The 12832-nt window shown below is 42.3% G+C and overlaps 1 protein-coding gene across 1 annotated transcript in view; it reads right to left on the reverse strand.

Moving 5' to 3' along the window:
- LOC118360005 (synaptotagmin-6-like) overlaps nucleotides 1-12832 on the reverse strand; it is a 76741-nt gene that overhangs the window by 8961 nt on the left and 54948 nt on the right. Inside the window, exons 2-4 of the mRNA XM_035739005.2 lie at nucleotides 4272-4713; nucleotides 2564-3122; nucleotides 545-665 (exon numbers count right to left, since the gene is read on the reverse strand). Coding sequence (XP_035594898.1) covers nucleotides 545-665; nucleotides 2564-3122; nucleotides 4272-4713 — 1122 coding nt within the window. The remainder of the gene's footprint in view (nucleotides 1-544; nucleotides 666-2563; nucleotides 3123-4271; nucleotides 4714-12832) is intronic.

The following is a 12832-nucleotide window of genomic DNA, read 5'->3' on the forward strand; positions in this document are numbered from 1 at the left end:
TCCTGCAATGGTATCTGGTTATTGATAACATAAATGGAATATGGAACAGCAGACTTTTAGGTTGTGTCTCAAATGGCACCCCATTCCCTACATCGTGCACTACTTTTTCCCAAAGCCCTATACAGCATATAGAGAATAGGCTGCCATTTGGGATGCAAACTTACATAACAGAACACCGCCTGAAACCTCATAGAAATAAGCTGCTGGAGATGACATCTTCATATTGCCACTGATGAATATGAATAGATTCCCACAGAACTAGAAGCGGTAGAGAGGACTTCCCTTAGTTTGCTGTTTTTATTTGACATTTTATGTGACTGTATTTATAATTTCGTATGTAACAGTCAGGGTAGGGTGTATTTCTACTTTGAGTCATTACCACAAACAATGAGTCACACATATGCACGTAGACATGGACACACACACACACACACACACACACACACACACACACACACACACACACACACACACACACACACACACACACACACACACACACACACACACACACACACACACACACACACACACACACACCTACCCGAGTATCCCGTGATATCCATGGCCTTGAGGTTCCTGCACTTGATGACCGTGAGGGTGAGTCGTCCAGCAGTGGGCAGGTAGCATAGTGAGAACATGATCTCTCCCAGGTCCACACTCTCCTGTGGGAGCAAACAGAAAAAAAATGAAAGTTACACACACATACACAGCACTGGAAGGATTCCTTCAGGCCCTACTGACGCAAGGGCAAAAACACTAGGATGGAAATGGATTGTAAAGCCAAAGTCATTACAATATCCCTCAAGAGCTGTATTTGTGTGAAGCCTGCCATCGCACACAGAACTGACTATCAGGCTCACGCTCAAGAAGTTAAAATGAAAAATCTGCAGGACAGTGACAAATGGGCACTCTATGGCCCTTTTGTGGAATTACACATCTAAAGACATACAACATAGAAAGTTATAGTGGGTTACAGGAAACGAAGCTAAGGAACTATGTGGAGACTGCAGTAATGTTCTCAAATCAGTTAGTTTAAGCATTGCCCCTTTGCCCTCTCTGTCTGAAGGCAATATGACCTGTTATTAATGCCTCCTCTCAGTAAAAAAGTATTACTTTTCAGGGTATTAGTGCAGCGTTGTAGCCAAAGGGCAAGGATTAAAGCGGGGGTTGGGTGTGGGGCGAAGGCATGGGCTGCAAGTGTCAATGTTATTTGGGAAAATGCAAAAATCTGGGTTTGAGCCAGGATTAGTGTTCAAATGTAAAATATGGCTCAGGTCAGATCGTTTTTTTGAGTTCTGAAGCAATACAACCACACCCGTTTAATTCCTCTGAGTTTCTAGTCAGCCACTGTCATTTAGTACTATGTCACCACAGGATGAAGCAGTGGAAACAGTAGGCCTACCTACACATTTCTATTATGTATTACAGATATTGATTAATCTCCCTCTAACCGGTCAATGATTAGTAAGCAAACCCTCCCGAAATAGTTTGTATGGATCAAACATGCTCTAAGACAGTGCCTGATGTCAAGAATTATTTGGCTCCGTCCTTCTCCCAGCCCGCCCCCTCTAGACTCTTTATCTTCCTAATGCCTGTGGGTTGGTATTATCGATGCATTCCCATGATCTTTTAACTATTAACAGAGTAAAGCTGCCGGCTGATACTCTTCTCCACACAAACCCCCCTCTGACCAGCGTTTGGGGTTCTCAGCTCTATTCTCAGCTCTATTCTCAGCTCTATTCTCAGCTCTATTCTCAGCTCTAAACATTTACATTTGTAAACAGTCCTTTCGTCCATCCCAAGGCTCAGGCTCATGTTATACAGGTACATGCTCCTAAACCCCCCCGTATTGTTTAATCTACTGCGTCCTTAATGAAACAATTCATGAGACATTTCCAACCCTCTTGTCTGCATACTGCGTACTTAACTTTGCAATTGCCTACAAGATGGTGAGCTAGGGAGTTTTGGCAGTGAGTCATTTCCTTGTTCAATAAAATGTGTGTGCTGAGCAACGAGGCAACTGCTTTCTGCCACTTTAGCAATAACTACTAGATTATTGAGCGGTGCCTCCAAAGGCAGCTGAAGTTCAACAATACGGGCCACAGATAATTCTCTGGCTGAAGTGCCTTCCAGTGAAGAGAAGCATCGAATAGATTCCCAACCGATGCCAACAACATAGTGCACTGCTGCACTTAGCACAACAAGACATCCTCATGACACCATCAAAAAAGGATTAGTGTAAAAATGAATGACCACTTTTAGTATGTCGTTGGAAGGATCACATTTTTTTTGTTGTTGCCCAGACAGTTTCACGACCTTTGCGATGATTACAAGTACTTTTTTTCTGGGGGGCATAATGATTTGAATGAGGTTATTATTCTAACTGGTTACACATGTGAACAATGTTAACTCTCGGCTGGTCCCAGATCTGTTTGTGCTCTCTTGCCACCTCCTATGCCAAACAATGGCCATAGGAGTTGGCAAGACAGCACAAACAGATCTGGGACCAGACTATGTCAAGTCTGCTTTAAGTGAGAGACAAACAGACATATGTTCTTACAGTTGTGGTGTACTGAATGTCCCTCCAAATGTCCGTCTCCCTGGAGAGGTCTGACGTCTCAACGAGGTTATCCACCACCACCTCCCCGATCATATCATGTCTGGAGAACCTGTCAAAGTCAAACACGCTCATGTGGAGCTTCCTAACAGCCAGCTCATCATAAGGCACGGGGAACTGGAAGGACTCGTCGAACGTGGGGTTGAGCGTCTTCCGGTGGACGCGCGTCTGGAACTTCTTGCGATCAGGGAGAAGATAGATTTTGACGTAGGGGTCGGAGCTGCCGCACAGGTCCTTGGCGGGCAGGTCGAAGGCTTTGAGGATGTTGACCAGGAGGGCCTCATTTTCATAATCGTACTTCAGTGAGAAGTTGATCTTCCCACAGTTCTTGGCGTTGCTGTTCTTGGCGGACTCGTCAGTGTCCAGGGTCTTCTGTCTGTAGAGCTCGGGTTTGATGCGCCCGATGCTGGTGGGCTGCTCGTCCTCGTCAAAATAGTCATTGCCAAGGTCCAGGCTGATCGACTGCATCTGTCTGGGCAGGTGCCTTTTGAACGAGCTGTGTCTGCAGAGACAGAGGAGACGGAGGAGAGAGAGGGGGGAAAATACGAGAACCTTATAAAACCATGCAATCGGCAGTAGCAAAGGGCAGTGTATACAAAAGCAGAGGGAGTGGAGAGAGAGGGGGAAATATAAACAGCTTCATTATGGTGCCTGGAGGAGTCAGTGTTTGAAGAATTGTGCTTGATTGCCCAGCAGGTGATTTCAATTCCAAGTGATTTTTGAATCTTAATAGTGTTTCTGCAACCTAGAACCGTATGGTCCTCGATGCAATTTATTTTACTCAGTAGTACAAATGGTCCTCATCTTAGGGTCTGTTATTCAATACGGGTATGGGGTCTTACAAGACAACAGCACATAGAGATTATGTTATTGAAAAACAATTTGAGATACATCCAATAATCAGACCCCCTGTTGGAGTTGTGGCTATGTGAAATATGGTATTGTTTTACTGGTGTTTCCCCCCACGCTTAACTGTATTCCATTACTTCTCATGAAGTGATCTGGAGATTATAATTACCATATTTTAAATTAACAGCACCAAATGGCTCACAGGCAGAAAGTATATGGGCTTGGGAGGACCAAAACAAAATGAAACTTAATTGCCTTTTTGCACTGTGATAATCATGTAGAAACTGTATTTTTAAACGGCTGCGGAATAACAAATTGGATTCGGATAAAAAATGAATGAACTTCCTTAGTGCAGTTATTAGGAGATTCGTGAGGTCCCTATGAGGATTCTTTATAACTGACGATTGATATTTCTGATGACTACCAGACCCATTCAGTTTTCTGTATGTATTTGTGTGTCTATGTTAGTGTGTGCATGTGTGTGTGTGTGTGTGCGTGTGTGTGCGTGTGTGCGCATGTGTGTGTGTGTGCGTGTGTGTGTGTGTGCGTGTGTGCGGCTGTGGAATACTCAAGTGGATTCAGGTAGATTAAAAGTGCATTTTCTATCTTTGTTGCCATTATGTAAATATTTGGCCTGTACTGTCTGGTTCCTATGAGGGTTACCAATTCCTGGGATTCTTTAGAACTGACTATTGATATTTCTGCTAACTAACTGAGCCTTTTAGTTTTCTGACCACGCCTCTGTGTGTGCGTATGTTTGTGTGTTTATGTATTCATGTCGATGGCGCGAGTGTGTGCTAACCTGGAGGAGGAAGCAGGCTCAGTGGCCTGCCGCTGCATGCGTTGAGTACGCCTCATAAAGTGTTCCCTCATTGACAGCTGCACCTCCGCTGGGATATCTGGTGACGTGTGGCTTATCTTCACAGCAGCCTCCAGGAAACCCACGGAACCCATCGGGTCCTTCACTTTCTCCGTTGCCATGGTGACCGGTGACTTCTGCTGGTTGGGGCTTGGGAGGAACTGGTGCTGGGGCTGAGGAGGGTAGATGTGGAGGTGGAAGGGGGGGCGGTCGTCTGGGGGACCGCAGGCCGGGGTCAGGGCTGCAGAGCTGGAGGAAAGGGCTGCTGCCGCCTTGTTCTGCCAGTAAGGCACCCAGCACAGCTTCCAGGAGGCGAAGGCACAAAGAGTCAACAGGACCAAGCCACACACCACAAACACGCTGAGTAGGAGGCCAAAAGTGACATCTGGAGCAGATCCGCAGGGACCAAACGCAGGATCACACAATATGGACAAACAGATGGTGGAGACAGTGAGAAGAAAATCAGAATCAATTAGATTGAAACACAAAATATGGAACAGTAGATCAGTATGGCACAGCGGGTGCAGCATCACATTAACACTGTAGATTGGTATTGCTGTATCAGTGGCAATGAAATACTGGCGGTAGGGCAGCCAAATGTTTACTATCCAACCTGTTTTCGGAAGATTGATGATCATATTATACATTTGTCTTCATTGCTGTATGGATGTGTGTGATATATACATAAAAGCTCATCCTTAGAAATGGACTCTGCATGAGAGGATAAAGTGCCACTGTTTCACCCCAGCTTCCTTTGTTATTGTTTTTGTTCCGTGAACGAAACAGAGGTGAGGTGCGTCGAGCAGTGTGGTCCACAAAAAGTTCTGTACATATTGTGTTGTTCTATCAATGATGCCCGAGGGGGGAAAAACAGTGTTGGTTGTTTGCAGTAACTTCTTTGTTGTTGAACTATCTTAAACAAATGTGGCAGTTCCCCCATTAAGGATTACAGCTTTAAAGCAGTAAAAAGATAACACACACACACACACACACACACACACACACACACACACACACACACACACACACACACACACACACACACACACACACACACACACACACACACACACACACACAGTTGTTATCGCAGTAGCACACACTTTGTTAGACTTGCAACTGAGTTAAAAAAAAGTAATTACAGTTAACTCTGATAAATCATAAATAGGCATATCATCTATTTCAATAGCAACAAAGACTCTTGGGATAACTGCTGCAGAGATAGTTGCATCAATGAATGGGGTGTGTTTCTAGCCTATCTGTACGTGTGTGGGTGTTAAGACGAGACGGGGGTGGGGTGGGCTTGGAACAACCCAAGTCATTTCTTTTTCAAGATTATGAATGTGCTTTCTGGAAGAACAAATGGGATCCAAAGACCTGGAGAGCCAACGAAAATGCTGACAGGCAGCACCAAGCAAACATGAATATGAATTGAGAAGGCATAGAGAAAACATCACACTGTTGGCTTGGCTTCTCCCAGTGTTATATAGTAAATATATTCTTGATGCAATGTAATTATTTTTCTCCACCTGATACTTGCCAACGTTTCCATACTTCTACAGTGGAAAATGGACTTTCATTTCTTCGGTTTGCTGCAGCATTCGTTCTTTTCTGCTGCAGTCTTGATTACTCTGATTTGTCTGCAATAATTCACACTGAACAGTCCCTGAGCATCTTGGGGCTTTCTAAGTGTATTCTGACTCCAATCCCAACATAATTCCCAACTGTTAGATAGATAAGACGACCTGCTCCGAGGCAGATTCAATTAGTTCCTTTTAGAAAATTCAGCTGGCTCAACTGTTTCTCAGTTTAATGGACAAATATGAGCATATGTTAAACATTATTACTGCAGGATATTTGTTTGTTCAACAGTTACATTATAGCCAATGACATAATATTTAAAGAGGAAGATTTGCAAGTGGTTCAAATGAAACATGGATGCAATATCAGCATGGATTCTTCTTTTTCTACATTTGATCCTTTCAGAATCCTTTCACACTTTACCTGATCTTGTATTATTATTATTAGATATCTTCATGCATGCTTTACGGTTTCGAGTGCACTTATAACTTTCAAATGTCCACAGATAAAAAAACGGTTCATTTTTACTCAGACGAAAACTCTCATGTTCAGAAACCATCCATCAAATCATTTTTTAAATTGAGTGTCCAGCACGGAGCGCTTTAGGCTTATCCAAGATGGAGACTAGATTTCCAAGACTGGGGGATTTGTGCCTCTGCTCCTAGGGGATTTCAACATTATCCCCAGCCATGACTTCTCCTTGTCAACTACCATTCCTCACAGCTCTGCACAAAGGACAGTGTTGACCAACCTATCACTGGCACATTTTTCAGTTGCTGTGATGAAAAATGAGAAGATACAGTAGATTGATGGTTTATGTTGACCATCTGAAGGGAGCATAGACTGGATATTTTATGTCGCTGAAATGGTCTACGATGGCTGAGAAGAATTGTCCCAAGATATGTAACCACCGATAACATTAAACACATTACCAATTGGTTGATAAAGGGATAGCTCAGTCTTCCAGTCATTGCGCTAACACTTGTTAGTATCCGATTAATTATCCTAAGCACATATTTATTTCCCAATATGACAGCATAACCGGACATTGAATCATCGGAATACGGAGCCAAATACTGCGTGCACTGACAGTCTGTCTTCCGCACATTAGATCGTTGACATACAGTTATCAGAGCTCTATTTGCTCTACATATAGTGGTGTCCACACTAGAGACAGTGATTTACGCCCACAGCTTTAGAGGCAGTGAAGTTCTATTTTCTCTCTGTGTGATGTAATGTACACACTAGACAGTGGTGCAGCTGTAGATACTGGGCAGCGAGGCGAAGGCCCACTGGGGGCTGATCATGGTGCAGTCTTTTGTGTTCCTTCACAGACAGACAGACAGACAGACAGACAGACAGACAGACAGACAGACAGACAGACAGACAGACAGACAGACAGACAGACAGACAGACAGACAGACAGACAGACAGATAGACAGATAGACAGACAGACAGATAGACAGATAGATAGACAGATAGACAGATAGATAGATAGATAGATAGATAGACAGATAGACAGATAGATAGATAGATAGATAGATAGATAGATAGATAGACAGCGTGGGAACGGACTGACCTCAGGATTTAAAACACTATTGATGATCACATCCTCCCAAGACAGATCAGCTTTTACAATCAACCAACAGGAATTGTTCAGGACGCCTTCTCATGACAGAACCAGTCAGCTTAGGCTACTCAATCGATACTCTCAGAGGTTGACACGACTGTGTGAAGATCTCCTTCAGGTGTGGATTTAGAAAGGTGAGGAAGAAAATATTGAAGTATGATGCAGTGATAGATGATTGACTACTGCTATTTTAATAGCACAGACATAGCATCTGTGCTTTATCTCTAAGCCAGCTGGAGTACTCCCAATGGTTTAAACATCAATATGTTGTCTTGCATTATTGGCTCTCTCTGGGCCAATATTTTTTTGAATCATTACATTACACCATGATGTAAATGAGAAAGGTCCAACCACAGTAAATACTAACGACAGCTGGTGGAGCAGTGGTACATGTACAGTGCCTTGCAAAAGTGGTGTTTTTCCTATTTTATTGCATTACAACCTGTAATTTAAATGGATTTTTATTTGGATTTCATGTAATGGACATACACAAAATAGTCCAAATTAGTAAAGTGAAATGAAAAAAAAAAAGTTGTTCAAAAATTATTATTTTTTAAATTTAAAAGGAAAATTGGTGCGTGCATATGTATTCACCCCCTTTGCTATGAAGTCCCTAAATAAGATCTGGTGCAACCAATTACCTTCAGAAGACACATAATTAGTTAAATAAAGTCCATCTGTGTTCAATCTAAGTGTCACATGATCTGTCACATGATCTCAGTATATATACACCTGTTCTGAAAGGCCCCAGAGTCTGCAACACCCCTAAGCAAGGGGCACCACCAAGCAAGCGAAACCATGAAGACCAAGGACCTCTCCTAACAGGTCAGGGACAAAGTCATGGAGAAGTACAGATCAAGGTTGGGTTCTAAAAAAAATATCAGAAACTTTGAACATCCCACGGAGCACCATTAAATCCATTATTAAAAATTTGAAAAAATATGTCACCATAACAAACCTGCCAAGACAGGGCCACCCGCCAACACTCACAGACCAGACAAGGAGCGCATTAGTCAGACGTGTGTTTCATCGAAAAGCGCAAGAAAAACTGATCACTGAAAACTGGAAAATATATCAATGCGCCACTTGCATGTATTGTCTATTAAAAAGCAAATTACATGGGGCTGAGATTGCAAGTCCTACAGCTTCCACACGATGTCGCCAGTCTTGTCAATTGCCTGCGCTTTGTTTCTTGGTCAAACGAGTGAGAGAGAGCCCATTCCTTCCGGTCTCCGACAGGATGTTTTGGATGAGAAATTTCCGACCATGATTTGAAGACGTGGAGCTATTGAATACACATCGCCCCGTGATCAATTTGATAGATTATTAACGTTTACTAATACCTAAAGTTGGATTACAAAAGTATTTCGAAGTGTTTTGTGAAAGTTTATCATCGACTTTTTTAATTTAAAAAAATTACGTTGCGTTTTAAAACGCTGTTTTTTTATGGATCACACAATCTTCATAGATCGATATTTAGGGTATATATGGACTGATTTAATCGAAAAAAAGACCCAATAGTGATGTTTATGGGACATCTAGGAGTGCCAACAAAGAAGATCGTCAAAGGTAATGAATGTTTTATATTTTATTTCTGCGTTTTGTGTAGCGCCGGCTATGCTAATTATTTTGTTTACGTGCCCTTCAGGTATTTCGGGGTGTTGCATGCTATCAGATAATAGCTTCTCATGCTTTCGCCGAAAAGCATTTTAAAAATCTGACTTGTTGGCTGGATTCACAACGAGTGTAGCTTTAATTCAGTACCCTGCATGTGTGTTTTAATGAACGTTTGAGTTTTAACGAGTGCTATTAGCATTTAGCGTAGCGCATTTGCATTTCCAGATGGCTAGATGAGACGCATGCGTGTCGGGTCGACGTAAGAGGTTAAAGAACAAAATAAGCAAACACGTTTGGTGTTCGCCAAAAGGCATGTGGGAGACTCCCCAAACATATGGAAAAAGGTACTCTGGTCAGATGAGACTAAAATTTAGCTTTTTGGCCATCAAGGAAAAAGCTGTCTGGCTCAAACCCAACACTTTCATCACCCCGAGAACACCATCCCCACAGTGAAGCATGGTGGTGGCAGCATCATGCTGTGGGGATGTGTTTCATCGGCAAGGACTGGGAAACTGATCAGAATTGAAGGAATGATGGATGGCGCAAAGGGAAATTCTTGAGGGAAACCTGTTTCAGTCTTCCAGAGATTTGAGACTGGGACAGAGGTTCACCTTCCAGCGGGACAATGACCCTAAGCATACTGCTAAAGCAACATTCGAGTGATTTAAGGGGAAACATTTAAATGTCTTGGAATGGCCTAGTCAAAGCCCAGACCTCAATCCAATTGAGAATCTGTGGTATGACTTAAAGATTGCTGTACACCAGCAGAACCCATCCAACTTGAAGGAGCTGGAGCAGTTTTTCTGTGAAGAATGGGCAAAAATCCTAGTGGCTAGATGTGCCAAGCTTGTAGAGACATACCCCAAGAGACTTGCAGCTGTAATTGCTGCAAAAGGTGTCTCTACAAAGTATTGACTTTGGGAGGGGTGATTAGTTATGCATGCTTAAGTTTTCAGATTTGTTTGTCTTATTTCTTGTTTGTTTCACAAGAAAAAATATTTTGCATCTACAAAGTGGTAGGCATGTTGTGTAAATCAAATGATACAAACCCCCCAAATTCCAGGTTATAAGCCAACAAAATAGGAAAAATGCGAAGGGGGGGGTGAATAATTTCGCAAGCCACTGTAGCTGTGATTCAACCCTTATATTTCCACAACATCAATCCATGTGTTTGAGCCTACAAAGGCCTTGTATCAAAAGACCACGTGACAGAATATGTCATGTTTCTGGACTTATAATTGAAAAAAAGGATTCATCATTGAAATGTATTTGTATGGTTTTGTCTTAAAAAGTTCAGAAGCTCCAACATACATTTATATCAACATCACGCTCAACGCTGGCGCCAGTAGGCCCGGTAAAAAAGCTCTACTGTAAAGTAGCCTATTTTAAATATAAGGATAATGGAAGATAAAAAGGGCTGACTGAGACCTCAGCCAATATAAAGTGCTACCAAGCTAGGCCTTGTCTGGAGCATATTCAGCCTTTCAGAATAGCCCACTAATTTAATTAAGCATTGTTTTGAAGCAGAGTCAAAGAGAAAAACGGAAGCCCTGGGGTTTTTCACCTCAAGTGCCTTCAAAATATAACCTGGTTTCCATAGAAACCTAGTCATTAGACAGATGTATGCACTCTCTCTCCTGGCTGTTATGAATCGACTCAGCTCTCCAGCAAAAACAAGACTGTCCAGTCCATCTTTGCAAAGACCTAACGACACGATGCGAGAGATACCAAATACACTGCTTGCAGTGCACAACATGAGTTGTATTGCATTAGTAATGATGCATTCAAATGTGTATTACACATGTTGCAGTCCACAATGCAACAAGGAGAGTGTTTAATGATACGCCAAAAGGTCGACCTTTTGGATTGATATCTTTCAAGATCCTTAAGTATCCGTGGTGATCAAATGAATTAAAAATCTTTGGCGTGTATTGCTTCGCTCATTTCCTGGAAAGGGACATCTCTGAGGGAGGTGGGAGCAGGGGTGCTATCCCTGCCTTGTGCCCCTCAATTACAACTCAAGGCTCTCCCTCCAACAACACATCGCCATGACAGCTGATATTTCCCTGCAAGGGAGAGGGGAGCCACAGCAATGGAGAGTGGCTCAGAGTCACCTATAATATCACATCTCCTAGACATGCCACTAAACACAGACTAGTGATGCACGGGTTGACTCATAGCCCGTCATGAAATATTGCGTGGATGAAGGATGGGTGGGTGGCGGGTTGAATAAAGTGGAAAAACAATACCGTAACAAATTCATAAATGTATTATTATTGGGCAATTTATATCTATAGGCTACACTGAGTTTTTTCTTTAATTGTTTTAGGCAATCTGGCAATGGTGCATAAGCCTAAATCTTAGGTCCTAACTGTAAGTGCACAAAGCGCGCCAAATAGCCTACACACCAATCCCCAAATGCATTCAGGGTAGAAAAGGTTCATGTCGATCCAAAGAGGCAAAAAGGATTATGGAGTTTAATTCATTAAGAGAAAAAATGTAGTTGAGAGAATGCCAATGCCCAGTTAGATACCATCTGTAGAGGTGCTGTCTTTACCAGCATATTAAAAGCTGATAGTATTTCAACCACATAAAATATGCATCCAAGCCGAACTGAAATCTTATCAGAAACATGTTGGGTAGTTTGCACAGCTTTGTATATTGCATTTTATCCCCGGTACCTTCATGTATTTTCTCTGCGAAAGAAGCAGAGATGACAGAGAAAACTTTACCGATGTCAGCTTACACTGAACAAAAATATGAATGCAACATGCAACCATTTCAAAGATTTTACTGAGTTACAGTTCATAGAAGGAAATCGGTCCATTTAAATAAATAAATTAGGCCCTAATCTATGGATTTTCCATGACTGGGAATACAGATATGCATCTGTTGGTCACAGATACCATTAAAAACAAGTTAGGGGAGTGGATCAGAAAACCAGCCAGTGCCTGATGTGACCACAATTTGTCTCATGCAGCGCTACACATCTCCTTTACATAGAGTTGATTAGACTGTTGGCTGTGGCCTGTGGAATCTTGTCCCACTTCTCTTCAATGGCTGTGAAAAGTTGCTGGATATTGTCGGGAACTGGAACACGCTGTCGTACACATTGATCCAGAGCAACCCAAACTTGCGCAATGGGTGACATGTCTGGTGAGTATGCAGGCCTATACAATTACATTGGAGGCGGCTTATGGTAGAGAAATTAACATAAAATTCTCTGGCAACAGTTTTGGTGGACATTCCTGCAGTCAGCATGCCAATTGCATGCTCCCTCAGAACTTGAGACATCTGTTGCAGTGTGTTGTGTGACAAAACTGCACATTTTAGAGTGACCTTTTATTGTCGCCAGAACAAGGTGCACCTGTGTAATGACCACGCTGTTTAATCAGCTTCTTGGTATGCCACACTTATCAGGTGGATGGATTGTCTTGGCAAAGGAGAAATGCTTACTTACAGGGATTTAAACAAATTTGTGCCCAAAATTCAAGAGAAATGTGCTTTTTCTGCATCTGAACATTTCTGGGATCTTTTATTTCATGAAACATGGGACCAACACTTTACATGTTGCATGTTTTTTTTTTCTTGCACTAACACTACACAGCTGATTCAAATAACCAACTCATCATCAAGCTTTGAATATTTAAATCAGCTGTGTAGTGCTAGGGCTAAA

This window comes from Oncorhynchus keta, chromosome 27 (assembly GCF_023373465.1).
Source record: "Oncorhynchus keta strain PuntledgeMale-10-30-2019 chromosome 27, Oket_V2, whole genome shotgun sequence".
In the NCBI taxonomy this organism is placed as follows: domain Eukaryota; kingdom Metazoa; phylum Chordata; class Actinopteri; order Salmoniformes; family Salmonidae; genus Oncorhynchus; species Oncorhynchus keta.